Here is a 17,353-nt window from a genome sequence, read left to right on the forward strand (position 1 = left end):
AGTCCCAGTGAACTCAAACTAGAGGTAGTCAAACCCTTTTAAAGAAGTCTAATCTAAATCCTGAAATGATATCCAATTATCGGCCTAGTGCCCTTCTGCCAGCTACAAACAAAATAATCTGAAAGCTAAGCACCTAAGCAGTTATCAACTTTCCTCGAGCAACCTCGTGTTCTTGATGACGCACAGTGTTATCATTCAAATAAAACCACTGACTCTGCATTATAGTAGCGCTCATGTATAATGTTTACCTGTCGACTGACACCAACATGAGTGCTCTTATTGTGTTGGAACGGTGGCAACATTTGACACCATTGACCATAATACTCTGATCATAGACTTTCTAGTTGTGACACTGCCAGAATTGCTCTGTCGTGGTTCTTTTTTTCTTGGTAGACCAATCCTAGAGAGGTGTTACAAACATTCATATGACCTCCCTTCCGCTATAAATACTGGTGCTTCTGTGGAATCCATTGTTTCCCCATTACTATTTCAATGTGTATGTCCTACACAATGCACACTTAATTAGAAGTTTGGGATGGAAATTCCTTACATATCCAGATGATACGGTATTTATATTCTGTCTGAAAAGGACTAATGCTAATCCCGATACTCTAAAAGGTTGTCTTAGTGTCGTCAAAAGCTGGAGGGCAATTAGTTGAAACTTCAAATGGAGAAAGCTTGGTTATTAGTGGTAAGAAATGACTATTCTGCTTTCTCTCTTGCCATCCACCCACGGCTTATTACCTCAGCCATGATCCAATGTTAAAAGCCTTGTTATTGAAGTAAAGTTCAAATTCAAGATGCATTCTCAGTCTGTGATTCAGTCTCCTCCTGAACTCTACATAAGCACAAGGAAAGACAAATCCTTTCTTTTCTCTCTCTGGAGGGTTGAAGAACATCAGCGGCTGCTATAATAGGCTCCCAATTTAACAAATGTACCTCTTAGTGGCAGAAACTGGACAAGTGGGGGATACCGGGGCCACTCCTGAAGCAGTTGATACTACTCCATACCAACACCTGGGTCAAGATCAAACTTGGTAGCGGGATGCACCTTTCTAGGCAAATTACCACCACCAAAGGTCTAAAACAAGGGTGCGTCCTTGCCCCTATGTTGTTTAACCTTTTCTTCGTAGACTTGTCTGGAGAATTGGACAAAACCAACTCACGCGCCACGGCTGGGAGACATCTCGTTACCAAACCTCCTATACGCTGATGACTTGGTCTTAATAAGTCGGTCCCCAATGGGACTGCAACATCTCTTGGACACCACTAACAAATTTTCAACAAACAACGCTTTGAAGATTAACTTAAAACGAAAGTTATGTCAGTGAATTACAACAAATCAAAGAAACTGGCATGGTCCCTGGACGGACAGAGGTTGGACCGAGTCACCAACTATAAATACCTTGGCGTATTATTAGACAGCAGAGGCTCCTTCAAACCTCAGCTAGAGGCTATAACACGGAAGGGTACTACATTCCATTTCTCAATGAAGCCATTAAAGAAAGTTCTCCCCGATCGATCATTTGACCCGCTCCTACAGGTGATTAGAGCACGCCTACAGCCTATGCTTACATACGGCAGTGAACCCATGTAAGGGAAAGACGCTAATGCTCTAGACAAAATAATCAGCAGAGCATACAGGGCAATTTTACGTCTTCCAAACTATGTATCTCCTGCCCAAATCCGCCTCGAATTTGGCATCCAAAAACAAACGGTGGAGAGGAGAGGCGCCTACATAAAATGCTGGCGCAAAATCAAGGGCGCGAAGCAAGGAACCCTAAACGCTCATCTATGGACAAAACTGTCAATACGATCAAATTCACCCGCCCAGAAATACCTTCTAAACTCATTGGAACATCTGGATTTAACTAGCCTTTGGAAATCATCAACTGACAATAGTTTCAATAAGGTGGTAACAAAAGTTACTAAACTGATATCATCTATTGAAGATAAAGAAACCCTGGCCAAGAGGGCACATGGATGGGCCGTGCTGAAAGACTACAACGCCCTGAAACCGCAGGAATACCTGAAAAAGGGTCTCACGCGGAAAGATACATTTCTAAACCTGCGTTTCAGAATTCTACCAATTCTACCTCACTTGGCACCATGGAAAAGGAGGCCAAACGCTCATCTTTGCCGTCTTAGCAGATCAGGGAATGAGGATTTAATGCATATAATCTGCATCTGCCCTAACCTGATAGACATAAGGCGTGCCCTGTTTCGATCACTTTGAAATCAAAAAGGTATAACAAGCTGCAGGCAAGCTGTGATGATATGCCTCAAACCTGAAGAGGTCCAGCTAAATTGTAGACTGACGAAGTTCTTTGACATTGTGTCCACAAGACTTATGAACCAACCACATGGCGCAGTGACTAACAGTATGCAACAATTTGCTAACCAAGAAACAGTCTGCCAAGGTCCCGCCAAGTCAACCCACGCACTAGCACATTGAGTCATACTTTTAACTTTATAGGTGGATTACAGACATTGCAATCGAGAATGATGACTTTATATGGTTTTATTATCTTTCCCTTTTAACAACGTGTGTATTTAAGTTTATAACAATTTTAACGATGTAAGTTTTATATTGTGAGTTTTAATTAACTGTACAATAAAGTAATTCTAAATTCACTCTGTCTTAGTATATACAATCACAGAAACTTCAAACAATTCAAAATCAAGCCTCCGGGCTAGTGGTTTCAGTTCCCGCTTATGCTACAGCGAAACCTGTCTCAAGAAATTACATTGGTAGCCCAATTCTAAGAGAATTAATTGAAAAACCTTCTATTTGATGCATAAAAGGTCTGTTTGGAAAGTCCCCTCATTTCCAGAGAGCCCAATTGAGAAGGATTGATCCCACATGTGATCTTTGATCAGCCTCACTAGACCAAGCAGTATCACATTGTTTTAACAAATCCTCCTAAGATGGGAAATATTTTCCCTACTGACTTCCCAGTTAAAAATGACCTCCTCTTAACTTCCATTCAGGAAGAAACTCAGAACTTTTTGTTTCATGCAATAGCCACTGTTGAGTAAATATGGACTTCCTTAATGTTTCAGCACCAGGAGACCGTAGTGTTAATGTTGTGCTGTAGGAGTACTGTAACTAAAGTAAATTAGCAAGGGCTGACATTTTGATTTACTGATGTCAGGGGATAGAATTACGATGGTTGGAACTTGAATAAGCAACAGAGTTCAGGACGCTGAAAGAATTTAACATCACAGCTATCAGTTTCTGAGTTTGAAAGCTTAAATGCTGCAACCATTTAAGCTGATCTTCTTGGATAAAGTTATCAAGTAAGAGTTCCCGTTGATTGATGCCTGCAATCATCATGGATGCCAAGACAAATACTAGACTATAATGCCTCAAACATTGTATTTTGGATACCAAAAATGCATTCTGGCCTTGCTCCTGTATTTTTCCACATTACAAAGTTGGCTCTGGCTTAAAATTGATTTTCCTGACCCAGTCGGACAAATCCTATTTCTGCCTTCGGATGATATAGTGCAGATTTGAGGAACACTATCCTTGAAAGAATGAGAATAAACCCAGTTCTAAGATTATTGAAACAACGTGTGTCAAGTTTGTTTAGGACAAAAACTGAGCAGTATAAAGTGCAGTTCTTTTCTGATCACTGCAATCCCCCAAACTTCTCTATGGTTCACCTGCATAACTTTGATTGGTAGATCAATGAATGCTATAATAATGTGTAGTATCCCTGGTTTCAGAAGACTCGAATGTGCCTCCAGATATTGTAAGAAAGCCATGGTTGATGTTCTGAATGGAATCGGACAGTGAGGTAATATATGGGATAAAGTACCCCGACATACATTATAAGGATATTGCAAGTCACAGGGGAGTTCCCTGACCATATTTCAGAGTTCTTTAATAAGGTGCTGGGATTTCTAGGTGACTTGAAGTATCCTTTTAATGTACTACAGAGGGTATTTTATTCCTTATAATAAATGGTCCCACCATGACCCTTTCCAGAAAACGCTTAAATGGTGGAGAAGCGTGGCTCAGTGGTTAGAGGCGGCAGACCCGGAAGCTGAGATCGGCCGTGGACCAGGGTTCGATTCCCCGCCTTGGCGGGTCTCGGGCTCAAAAATTCCACGTACTTGACAATTCTCGCTCCGGTGCCTACTCAACTCACGGGGTCACACTCTGCGACTCTGGGCAATAGCTTGCTTAATCTCCACTACGGCCCCTCGCGGCGGGATGCCTGGCTTTCACCTTGTGTATACCCTGCCGGGGTATTTCACAGGGGAATACCAGGACGGGTTCCCTAAGCAAGCGCCTTGAGACCCCTGGGTGATTCGTGCGCTATATAAATCGAAATACATTTACATTTACATTTACATTTACATTAAATATTTGATGCCTTGCTCTTCTATTTGGAATAGATAGTACAATTGCAGACATGAAAAATAAAAGCAATATTAAACACACCAAAAAGCAGTTCATTATTTGTTGCAAAGGGTTGTTAAAATAGGTGTAATGTGTCACATTAAATAAATGCTGGCACTCAAACGATGCAGAAAAAAGATTCTATTTTTCCCTTAATGATCTTTAGTGCGCAAAAAATAAACATATTGCTGTAAATATCTTGTTTCTTCTCATCACTCTGTTTTAGAAATAAACAGATAATAAGAATTTAATTACATTTCGTTTTTGTTTCTTAAAGTTCAGCTTTAATGATGCTGCGAGACCTTCCTTGCCCCATAACTGCTGGCAGCAAGTATTGTGACGTCAGAACTCAACTATAATAACTTATTACAGTTGAGCAGCATCATTTCTTTATTACAGGGGACTGGCAATGTCACAATTCACATCTTACATGGAATTTAGAGACAGGCGTTTATACAAGGATATCTGATAAGAGACATCTAGCGGCATGATTCCTTACCTTAGAATATCCAAGGCATCGGGCTGGATTCGGAAGACTTTTTCTTGAGCAATATCCTTGCACAGCGTTATGTGGCGTCGGTTGGCTTCGTGCTGCGTAATAGGTGTTGTCCTCACCAGAAGGGAGTGCGACCATTTTTCAAAGTTTTGCTCCCACTGCTGGGCCATGACTCTGAAGTCTTTGAAGGAGTGGTCCCAAAAGCTGCTTGTGATCCGGCGTTCGACTCCATGCCATTCACCCTGGAGGTCTCCTTTCCAGTCAAGAGGAAGGTCTGGGCACCCCACCAGGAGCTTGAAGTCCTCCTCCCTCTTGAAGTCATACGGTCGGTCAGGTAAGAGGCATAAGAAACAAAGGAAGTTGAAGCGTGCTTCCACTTCACCCCATCAGTTGGCCAATGTGACAGAGGAGGCTTGACGTTCTGATCCTCGTTCAGCGCTCGGTTCTGCGCTTCCCTGCCTTTCCTGGAGCCGGAGCCGCCCCGACCTGCTGAAAGAATTCTATGACGTCATGTGCCTCGTATTTGGGTGACTTGATCCTCCTGGTGTGCTCCATCGGGTTCCGTGCCGGTGGCTCTGGCGCCAAGGCCCCCTAAGGAATCCAGTGGTGGATCTGGACCAGCGCAAGTCATACTCTTGTGACTTTACCCGGCGCCGACCCCCGCACCGAGACTTCTGACGTCACCAGCCCTATTCTCATCCCAGATGACCCAGAGCCGGATCAGCGCCTATCGACGCCGATTCTGGTGCCGATGGCACCCTTGGGTCCTAGGTCGGTTCCTCAGACTTAATTCGGGGGCCTAGCAATAGAGGAAGATTGGGAGGGGTTGCAGGACCCATTACTAGACCAGCCTGAGCACAAAATGGACTGGTATGAGGTATTGGGTGAGGCCAGTGGACTGGATACCTCCACAGATTCTGGCCTGCTTTCTCCCCCTTCCGTGGCTACAGAGGAGATAGCTTCATATACTATGCTTGTGAGAAGGGCAGCCGAGGTTCTGGACTGTCACTTCCTTTGGTGGAAGTCAAGGCAAACATCTTGACAGAGGTCCTGCAGCCGGGTGTCTCCTCCTCAGAAAGCCTCCTGCCTTTTAACAAGGCCTTGACTGATGTCCTTCTGGGAACCTGGTCCAAGCCCAGGTGCTCCTGGGAATAGGACAGTCACCTGCCATCATCGCCCTGCACAGTGCGACCCAAATTTCCGCACCACCCACCATACCCCCGAGAGCGCTTGGTGGGTCAGGCCACTCCCTCGTAAAGCACGTTCCCTTCCGCACCCCCGGACAGGGAATCCAAAACGCTGGATAGTTGAGGCAAGAAGATTTTTTCTTCCAGCAGCCTTGGGTCAGTGAACCCTGCATACTTATTGGACCGTTATGGCCACTACTTGTGGGAAACGGTTGTGCAAGTGCTGCCAAGTGCTGCCACATGTCCTGGTGGAGGCCCAGGCCATTCTTTCCTAAGCGATATGAGTCAGGCGAGATGCAGCTGAAGTTCCCCATTTGTTGTGGGCTTCACACCACCGCTGGACAGAATAATGTCCTCGACTGTGGCTGTTCAACGCCACGCCTGGCTCAGGACTTCTGGCTTTTTAGGGGATTGCCAGGCTTACCTTATTGACATGATCTTTGATGACACCCGTCTCTTTGGAGTCAAGACAGACCTGGCCATGGGGCACTTTAAGATCTCGCAGGGTATGGCCAAGTCTTTGGGCCATCTGGTGAGGACCTTTCCCCGTCTGCTTTTTGCTCTTTTCGTGGCCCCGGCAGGTTCTTTCAGCTGCACCAGCCATATACTAGCCACAAGACCGCGCAAGTTCAGCAACCTCTTTGTGGCCGTGGGCGTGGCTTCTTTTGACCATGTGGGTGAGGCAGCTAGAGGTCCAGTCAGTCCACTTCACCCCGTGTAGCCTCTAATCCTTCCTAGTCCGGACATTCAAAATCATGTGCAGCCAGTTGGTGTCAGGATCAGCCATCACCTCCACCACTGGAAAATTCATCTCATGGGACAAGTGGGTTCTTCAGATAGTCCTAAGGAGCTACTCCCTCCCCGTTGGGACTACCGCGCCCTCCATGCCTCCGACTTACAACGGGCTGACTGAGTACTACCTGAACTTGGACTCTCTTGGCCAAGAGAGCCAGAGAGAAGGTTCTAGTGCCAGAAGTAGGCGGCTGTTGCTATTCCCACTACTTCCTGGTCCTGAAAAAGGGACTTCGTTCTTTTCTAGATCTGCTAGCCCTCAACTGCTTCTTCAAAAAGGAAAAATTCAAAATACTCACTCTGGCTCAGGTCTCATCTGCCCTAGACCCCTGAGACTGTTTCGTAGCTTTGGACTTGCAAGACGCCTATTTTCACATTCCCGTCCTGCCTGCCCATCAGCGATATACGTGGTTCACGGTAGGCCACAGGCACTTTCATTTCACAGTACTCCCATTTGCCTTACCATCACTCCTCGGGTGTTCACCAAGGTGATGGTGGTGGTCACAGCTTAACTGCACAGATCATGAGTGCCAGTCTTCCACCTATCTCGATGACTGGCTGTTGAAGGTGCAGTCACCCAGACTGTCCTTTCCCACCTCCAGACTACGGCAAATCTCCTGTTTTCTCTGGGGTTCAATATCAATGTGCCAGAGTCCCACATGACTCCCTGTCAGGCGCTCCCTTTAATTAGAGCTGTTGTGGACACAGTGCTGTTTCGTGTCTATCTTCCCGAGTGGCAAGTCCAGGATATTCAGGCAATGATAACGATGTGTCACCCTATATCCTGGATTTCTGTGAGACTGACTCTCGGACCTCTTGGCCTCATGGCCTCTTGCATCCTGCTACTGACACATTCCAGATGGCATATGCAGGCTCCGCAGTGGGACCTGAAATTCCGGTGGGCGCAGCATCAGGGGAATCTCTCTGACATGGCCCATATCTTGGAAGGAACTGAACAGTATCTGCAGTTGTGGCTGACCAACTGCGATTGAATCAGAGGCAGACGCCCCTCCTTTCCCGAACCAGATCTCACAGTAGTGACAGATGTGTTACTCCTAGGATGGGGCAGCCATCTGGGAGTGGTGGAGATCAGAGGATTCCGGTCTTTGGCGGAATCCGGACTCCACATCAACTTGTTGGCGCTCCGAGAGATTTGCTTTGCATTGAAAGCTTTTCTTCCTTCCATCAAAAAGGGAAAGCTCGCTCAGGTGTTCATTGACAACATTACTGCCATGTGGTACTGCAACAAGCGTGGTGGGGTTGTGAACCCTTTGTCAAGAGGCTCTGCTCCTCTGGACATGGCTGAAACGGCAGGGCATTTCTCTGGTTGTTTAACAGGGCGGAAAAACTCAGCCATCAATGCCTAGCAGATCACGAATGGTGTTTCCATCCAGAGGTGGCGGAAGGTCTCTTTCAGAAGTGGGGAGTGCTTTGGTTAGATCCGTTCGCCTCAGCCAAGAACACGCAATGTCAGTAGTTTTTGCGCGCTGGAGTTTCCAAGGTGGCACTCGCTCGGCATCGTTTTTCATCTAGAGTGGAGCTCAGGCCTCCTGTATGCCTTTCTGCCAATACCACTCTTGCCCAGACTTCTCAAGAAGATCAGGAGCGACCAGGCCCAAGTCATTGTTGTGGCTCCAGGCTGGGCACAGACAGTGGTATCCCAAACTTCTCCAACTTAGCATCGCTCCTCCAAGCAGGCTGCCCCTTCGGGAAGATCAACTTCTGGAGAAAACTCTACGCATTCTTGCATAGAGATTGAGCGGCAGCAGTTGACAGCATTCAATCTTCCTCTCAAAGACTGATATGTGATCTTGGCAGCCAGGTGTCCCTCTGCCAAGATTGTGTACACCTGCTGGTGGCTGAAAATGTTAAAATATTTGACAGAACGGTCTATTGTTCCTCTTTCTGCTTCCCTCGCTCAAGTCTTTCTCTTTATTTTGACTCTTGCTCAGCAGGGCTCTCCATGGACACTCGTAAAGTGTACCTTTCGGTCTTTTCTGTTTTGTTGAGGCTACCAGACCTCTTTATTTAAATCCCCACTTGTACACAGATTTCTTAAGAGCCTTGTACATATTTTTCCTACTGCCCCATTCATCATGCCTCAGTGGGACCTTAATTTGGTTTTCACCTTCCTGACGTGTGCTCTGTTTGAACCTCTGCACAACTGCCCCCTCCGGTTGCTTTCCATCAAAACACCCTTTTTATTGGCAGTAAGTTCTGCCAGGAGGGTGAGCGAATAGCAGGCTGTGACATCCAAACCTCTTCACCCCACTATCGTCCCTGATAAGCTGGTGCTTTGCACTAGGACCTTTTTCTAACCGAAACTGGTAACGCCATTCCACGTGGGGCATTCAGTAACCTTGCCTGCTTTCTATGCTCCTCCTCACCACTCTAAAGAGGAGGAGCGACTCCACAATCTGGACCCAAAAAGAGCGTTGTTGTTCTACCTTGTCTGCACTAAAGAGTTCTGGGTGGACGACCAACTCTTCATGGGGTACATTGGATCAAAGAAGGGTTGTGCGGAGCGGAAGAGGACTATATCGCGATGGGTCGTTCCCTACATCAAAATGTGCTACACTCTGGCCAAGAAACAGCCTCCTAAAGGCTTAAGAGTTCATTCCACCAGAGCTACGGCTGCGACCACAGCGCTGCAACGTAGTGTTACAATTCTTGACATTTGTCAAGCAATTATGTGGACATCACTGCAGATGTTCACTAAGCTCTACTGCCTGGACTGTCAAGTCCGCAGGGATGGCTTTTTTGGCCGCTCTGTCCTGCAGGACTTCCTGATCTAAATTTGTCCGCAGTCCCTCCGGGGATGGACTCGCTGGGGTATCTATTCTAAGGTAAGGAATCTGCGGTTAGATGTCTGTCAGATGGACATGTTAATTACCTTCGGTAATGCCTTATCTGGTAGAGACATAATCGAGCCGTAGATTCCTTACTGATTCGCCCATCCTCCCCGCATTGTGGATAGGTTTTTAGGGTCAGGGCTGATCCCTTTCAGTGCCCTAGTTCTAAGCACACCACTGTCAGTGCACTTCTTGGCTCTGGGCTACTGGCGTGGAAAGTCGTGAAAAAAGTAACTAACCTCAGCACGCCGAGGTGGCGCCTACATAGGTGACGTGGATGTCCCTTCCAGCGCAGACGATGCAGATGACTCCACTCTGAACCGACCAATGCCGCCTACCGGCACAAAAGGGTATTGCTTAAGTCTTCCGGATCCAGCTTGACGCTTTGAATATTATAAGGTAAGGAATCTGTGGCTAGATTATATCTCTACCAGATAAGTAAGTAACTTGTCCTACAAGCCTCCATGTATTAAAATAAACTGAAATTGAGTGCAGGGTCTCTGCATTAAAACAAATCTTTCTGATGCAGAAGCGCACCAGGACCACACATCTGGTAGAAAAATCCTACGGATTGCAAGTTTGTGAGTGGGTTACTATTATGTTCTCTAGCCAAGGGGTCAGTTATGGCTTTTTGGGCAGCTTATTCCCACTTCCAAAAGTGAGAAGTACTGCAACATCTAAATCTCCCTTTGCTTTGAGCAAAGAGAGTGGAACGTGGATTAAACTGAGCCTTTTAGAATACCAACAAAAATAAAGTTACATGTGAAAGATGACAGTTTGGTATGTGCCTAACTATTAGAGCACAACAGCGCAGTTTGAAAAGCCTCAGACGGAAAGAAGTGCCCTTCGAGAAGGGGAATCGAGCCCTTCAGGTAAAATAAAATAAAATGGCAGCCTTCCAAGAGGTCCTCGCACACCCTCAGGAAATCAAGCAGGGAGTAAGAACAATATCCGGTCTCGGCTTTCCCTGACAGCTGTGACAAACATACACTTGTCCCTGATTTCATTATTTGCAGAGGTATGATGGGAAAGGTCGCTTTGCTTTATTTAGTGCAACAGTCTGTCAGCTCATTCTGTCTCCTCTTCACAGTGACGTCCTTGGAAAGAAGTTTGCGGTCCCTCGGGACGCCCAACGACACCCAGGAGCTGCGCGACGGCCTGTGAGTGCCCTTTCATCTACTTACCTTCGGGGTCATTTTTCTCGTCAATAGTTTTGTTGCAAATCGTGGTTTGTGCATGCAGAGCGCTGGTACTGTTGTTGGCACCAGAATGTGAATCCGTTGTGACACACATTAAAAGGGGAGCCACTCCCACAATGCACTTCGCATATTCACCTATTGTGGCCACGCAGTCTGGTTGTCCTAAATTAGGTGGAATCTGGGTCGGACTGGCCTGTAGGGCAATCTGGCAACGTCCGAAGGGCTGATCTGAGAAGTCAGTATATGGGCCAGGATTCTGTCTGTTTGTGGGCCTGTTTTATGGTCTGGTGGGCCTGTTTTATGGTCTGGTGGGCCGGTTTTTACTGTTGATTTTCCAGATATTCCCACAAATCTTGCTTCAAAGAATCACAAATGCATCCAGGCTCCTATACCTTGCAAAACACATATACAGTGTGTCTTTCAGCTTCAAAACTGCAGTTAATTGCGAATGTGTGTTTTTTTTTTTTTTTTAGCTATCTGATTCACTAACAGGGGTCACATTTATTTTGGCGCCCAGGCTTATTTTCTGTCCCAGTCTGATGCAGACTGGGACAGAAAAGCTATAGCAAAGTGTATTCATAGGGAAGCCGGTGAATTACCTCTTCGGTGTGCAAAAGTCTCTGTCGGCAACATGGATAGAGGCTCACTGACCAGCACTACTATCCCTCAAAGTACCATCATTTTAACGTTGTGCCATGCCTGATACTTCTCACTGTTGCCCATGTCTCTTTACCTGTCCTCCTGCTCTCTCTGTCCCCTCTTGCCTCGCTCCCTATTATAGTCTCTGTTCCACCAGACTCTGTAACCTCGCCTGCTCCCTCCCTGCTTGCTGGTCCACCACTTTCAACCTGCTTCCCCAATGCTCCATCACTCTGTTTAAGGAGATTCTAGCGTTTTGGAGAGACCACTGCATACACAGTCCTGCTATTGTGACCTCTACTTTCCTCTGTGTCCATGTCTTGTTCACCTCTCTGACCCATGAGCAGACCATCGGGGCTGCACAAAGCTCTAAGAAACGAAAAGTTTAACACAGTAACATGTATCTAGGAGGTAAATAAACGTGCATTTGCATATTAATAACATTGATAAGAAATTCTACACAGAAAAGCGTGTTCTACTTTTGTATTAATGTATTCTTAGGTAGCCCAGTAACCACTTAAACTCAAGTACTTGAGGAATAGACCATTACCTAGTTGTTACCATAGTTACGAAGAAGGCCTAACATGCAGTTAATGCGGTTGCATTTACCTTACACGAATTCTCTTTTTTTCTGTCACATGGAACTATTTGTGGCGACTCAGACGTTTTTTATTTCATGTGTCAAAGTTTGAGGTATTGGCCTGACTGGATCTTTGCTGTAGCATGCTATTTAACCTTGGGGAAGGGCCAGAGTGTGCACACGTCAGAAGAGGAGAGCAGGCTAAAATAGGATATTTTGCCTTTTTTGCCTTTATTGCTTTCATTTTGTACTGTTTATGTGACTTAACATTTGTTTCCCAGTACCGCTTCACCGTAATAGAAGTCTGGGATCCGGTTTTTAGGTTTCGCCTCGCCGAAAGGCTGTGCAGCAGACTTTCTGCGCAAGGCGAAAGCTTATGTCTAGAGATGTGTACTCATGTCCCGCCTCTCTGTTCCATTGGCTAGCTCCATAAATGGAGGCTAGCCATTGGAACAGAGATCTGATCGTCAATTGCGGAGCAGATTCGGGGGCGTTCCGGCCATTTTTACTCATCCTGCCCCTTTGACAACGTCATGCGGCCGTGGGCGGGGTTTATTTTTTTTTGTCGTCCATGTCTCGTTTGGCCATTCTGCGGCCGACCGCCGCCAGAGGAAGTCCAGGTCCAGGTGAGTGCTTTGGTCGTTCCCGCCCCCCCCCTCCAGCTGTCCGTGCATTTCCTGCCTCCCGCTGTCTGTGCCTTTCCCGCTCGTCTGTTACTCGTCTTATGTTGCCTGCCCACCCCCCTCCCACTGTCCGTGTGCCCGCCCGGCCCACCTCCCGCTGTCCGTGTGCCCGCCCGGCCCCCCTCCCGCTGTCCGTGTGCCCGCCTGGCCTCCCCCTCCCGCTGTCCGTGAGAATCTCTGGGTGCCGGCGTGTGTTTGGCCACGCGGAGCTTGTTGCTAAGGATGCGGCTTAGCACTGACTTCTTTTGGCACTTTGTTCGACGTGAGAAATTTGCGCCTAGTAGGGCTGCTTGTTATGCCCCCGCCAGGTTGGCCTCGTCCATGTTTCTCTGGGTGAAGGTTCCACAGATGTAAATCCAGCCGCGGCCCGCTTTGTATTCTGTTGACACAAAGTGAAATAAGTCGCATTGGCTGCCTCTTCTCTTCCAGCTTGTTGAAGCAGGAGTGTGCTTCTGTTTGTGAAGGGGGCATGGGGGCCTCCTCTGAGCCGTGTGAAGTGTGTGCACTGCAAGCGCTTTCTTTAGGTCAGTGAGAGGACATGGCACAGCCTCTCGCTAGGATTAGAGGGAAGCAGAGGCGATGTTAATTGGAAGGCGTTGTAGTGGCAGAAGAGAGAACACTTTGAAACCGGAGGGCTTCACATTCTTCTATTGACCGTCATTCTGGCAGCACCCAGTGGGTCTCTAAAGTTTTACACAAATTATAGCAGATCAACCAGCATGTCGGACTGACATCAGTGTCTTGGCATTTCCGATCCCTGATTTTTCAGGTGTGCTATTAGGGATATGACTACTAGAGCAGAGCAGGTCTCCACTGCGCAAGTTCATATTTGCCTTCAGCCAGGACGTAGACGGGCTCAACAAGGAAGTGAAACGCACTCTCACTGTTAAGTTTAGAGGGTGTAGGAATGGTTGGTAGTTCGTTTTTGTGAAAACTTCCTGCTTATCTGGGCAAAAATCAGGGAGTTTGTCTGAAACCCAAATGGATTGCCTTACAATAGATGTATTTCCCTCTTGGAAAGGTTTGGGAATTTGTGGAAAACATGACAACCAAAAAGATTTCTGAAATTTCCTGAAATCTACAATCTCTTCAACCTCGAAGATGGTTTAGAAAATGTATGCATCTGCTTTGCCACAGTTACTAGGTTTCTGCAAAGATGTACCAGAGTCCGATAAAGCCACGTTGCTTCAAGCACCTGTAACTGCTCACCCATAAGCGCCTGATATTTTCTTCGGTTTTTATTTTAACTCTGCTTTGGTCCGATTTATAATTCCGGAGCATTAATGATACCCTGGAGACTGCTTAACACCGCATCGAGTGCTGCTACTCGAGAGTCAACACTGTCGTGCCTTGGGTATTCTTCCAGTAGTAGGGAGCTTTCTGTATGAAGTGCTTCGTTCTAATGAACTCAGTTGTCTGCAAATGATTTTACTGCAGACCTCCTTCGCTTTCATTTTTCCTAATTGAAAGGTCATGTTAAAAATAGAAATATTTTGTTGGAATTAAAGTGTACATCAAACTAAAGGGAGGTGACATAACTTCATCCAGTCTTCTATTGACAAACCTGGTGATTTTCATGTTCTGCTACCAAGCGTAGTATATTTCTTTTTACTGTCACTGTTTTGTGGAGCTTTTTGGTGTTTGTGTTTTTTTTTTATTTTAAATATTTAGGATTATATTTCCAATATGCTCCTCTCGTCTCTGCTATGACGAGAAAGCCACAGAAAAATCATGCTGTTTTGTGTTGATGGGAACTCGTTTATTTGCCATGAAGGTTTGTGACAGACTTAAACTTCAGATTTTTTCTAAAATGTCTTTGTGTTGTTCCATAAACCAGATGTGTGAAATCTAAGTATATTTGGGATGGGGGGCGGGGGGGGGGGGGTGTAATTGTTATCCCAGATTATGCAAAATCTTTTGCTTTAATATTTTCAATTCCACTTGGATGAATGTTAGGAGGTGCCTTAAAACATGTCCTTAAACGATTGGGGACATTTTGTGGCACTTGAGGACGAACTTCTTGCATTGTCTGCATCCAACATATCTGCATGTATACCTGGTACATATCAAAATGTTTTGTTGATTCTGATGCTAGGTCACGGTGGCCTTTCAAAATCTTTAATGCTAATCCACTTTATCCTACTGCCCCTGACTACCTGCTGCTGCATGAAGCTATTGGCATTGTAAATGACAATGCCATTTATTTATCTGTTTTCAAAACCAACACATAAATAAAAAGTTTGTCATTTACAATGCCAATAGCTCTAACTTTTCCGAAGGCGAAACCATTGCATTGTAAATGCTTGTTAAAGTCTTCTTTCTATTTCGCCAACTGTGCCTGGGCGGGTATGGGCTGTTCTCACGTGACGTCAGCCGCTTCAGTGGGACTTGTTTAACGGAGACGCTGCCAGGACACGCAGCGGATGAGCCAGAGGCCAGGCCTCTTCCTGCCCGGGCATCCTATGCTGCTCCTCGCAACCTTGATTTATGATTTATTCAAGCATCTCAGTCCTCTCACTCCAGCCTCTTGCACCAACCCCCAAGTATATTCCCAGCTGACCTCCTTTGTGTGTTCATGTGTTGACATGTGTTGTACTGATACAGACCCTCCCCACCTCCCCCCTATAGTCTCTATTCCTTGTAGATCATTGAACGTTTGGTCATTGCCACAACATGCAGTACAGAACCCCGGCTATCTTTCTGCCAGTAATCCTATTCTGCAAAACTAAAATAGCCGTCATGGCTGAGGCTGCACGTTTCATTTCAGGGTTACTGTATTTGAATCCGCTGCATTTAGCAAAGCATACATCTTTCTTTTCCAAGTTGATAACTCTAAAAACAACATAAACTTTTAACTCGTCTGTCGTCTTCCTGGCCCTTGCTCTGATTTCAGTAAATATTTCATTTAAATAATTTTCCCTTGTTTGCTGAAAGCTTCCATATTTATTTTATTAGGCGATTTTAACATCAAGGCTGATATGCCAGAGTATTCTAGTACTATCAACCTAATTGACTCATTTTTCTATTGGTTTTACTCAGTTTGTTGTCATCGTGCAGGTCAAACTGTTTATTGGCCTTATTTTTGATCAGGAGTAAGTTATTAAATCTGTAGACTTAGTCCGTCACAGTTGATCTGACAATATGGAGATCAGACTCGCAATACCAGCCGGTCGCATCCCCACGGAAGCAACAGTTGCTCCTGCTCCTTGTAAAAATTGGAGTAACATTATAGCAGTAGCTCTCTAGGAGGCATTACACAGTCTCTTCTGCCTTCCACCCTCTTGGTCCTTCCTTAGCATGTGATCCGCTCTGTAGTCAAACTACTAGAACTTTACATTGGCGGCTACTCTTCATGTTCGTAAATCATACTAGCCTGAAATTCATGCCCCTTTATATGGTTCTGAACACCGTGCCGGTCCTAAAACTTCTGCGGTCCCGGGTGAAAAGGAAGACGTGAGGCCCCTCTTTTTTGCATGCAACATTACAAGAAGTGACATCACAGCAAGTGACATCTTATGACTTTTGATCTTATTTGGCATCACTCAAGAGACCTGGCGTGGATATCAGTAACATGGACAAAAAGATAAATATACAAATGAAATAAGTCCATATATTTTTAAACTGTATTAAATGGATTGCATTTGTAACATTTGATGGAAAAGCTAGGTGCAGGTCTCACAAACATGGATATTTTTTACTCCATGTTAACTGGTTATTTCCCGGTGATTGTAAGATACAAATTCCAGTTCTGTCTCATAAAGGTGAGAGATCCTGTTGAGGTAATGAGGGGCGGGATCATTCAAAATATAAAATTACACTAGAGAACACCTCTCACACCATGGATATAATTGCAAATTTCAAAAGGCTCCCTTATCTTTCTGTGCCAATATTTTACTATACAAAAGGGAGAGGTGGGGGACCAAGGAGCTATTATAAGGTCCAGTGTCCATGCTCCTATTTTAAACTGATTACCAAAAAAGGGGACACTGTTCCTAATGCAGGGTGCAAAAAGTCACCATTGCATAAGGGTGCTAATGTCACCCATATATGAAAAAAAAGGAAAGAAAAGGGGAGAAGAAACAGAGTCCCTAGGTAAGGGGACCCACAGAAAACAGGGAAAACATTTTGTGTCCTCTGTTGCCCTCACACACCTCGAAAGGTGTCATGCTTCATCATCGGGCAGTTGCTCCTCGTAGGGCCGGCGCTGCAATCCCCTACGGGTCCCCCCGAAGGGTCTCTTTATCGGAGATCTTTTGTAGGACTGCCGGATGGTGCATGCGGGTGTGCGTGGAGGGTTGTGTGTGGTGGGTCAATAGGGTAATAAAATGCGTGCTAGTGTGAAGTGAAATTTATAATGGGTAACAATGCAGCAATTGTTCTAGTCATGTACCCTGAGCAGACTTAACTGCTAAATAAAATCTAGCCCCAGTGGCATACTATGCCTGGGTATAGAGACATAGGTCAACATGTTTCGCGCCTGCGTCGCCTTAAGGGTCGTTGGCGCTTCGTCAGGA

At 45.8% G+C, this 17,353-nt stretch overlaps 1 protein-coding gene across 3 annotated transcripts in view; it reads left to right on the forward strand.

Moving 5' to 3' along the window:
• TSNARE1 (t-SNARE domain containing 1) overlaps positions 1–17,353 on the forward strand; it is a 1,194,676-nt gene that overhangs the window by 587,532 nt on the left and 589,791 nt on the right. For all 3 annotated transcript variants that reach the window (XM_078686668.1, XM_078686667.1, XM_078686669.1), the window contains one exon: positions 10,829–10,898. In XM_078686668.1, coding sequence (XP_078542794.1) covers positions 10,829–10,898 — 70 coding nt within the window. The remainder of the gene's footprint in view (positions 1–10,828; positions 10,899–17,353) is intronic.

This window comes from Lissotriton helveticus, chromosome 4_1 (assembly GCF_964261635.1).
Source record: "Lissotriton helveticus chromosome 4_1, aLisHel1.1, whole genome shotgun sequence".
NCBI lineage: Eukaryota > Metazoa > Chordata > Amphibia > Caudata > Salamandridae > Lissotriton > Lissotriton helveticus.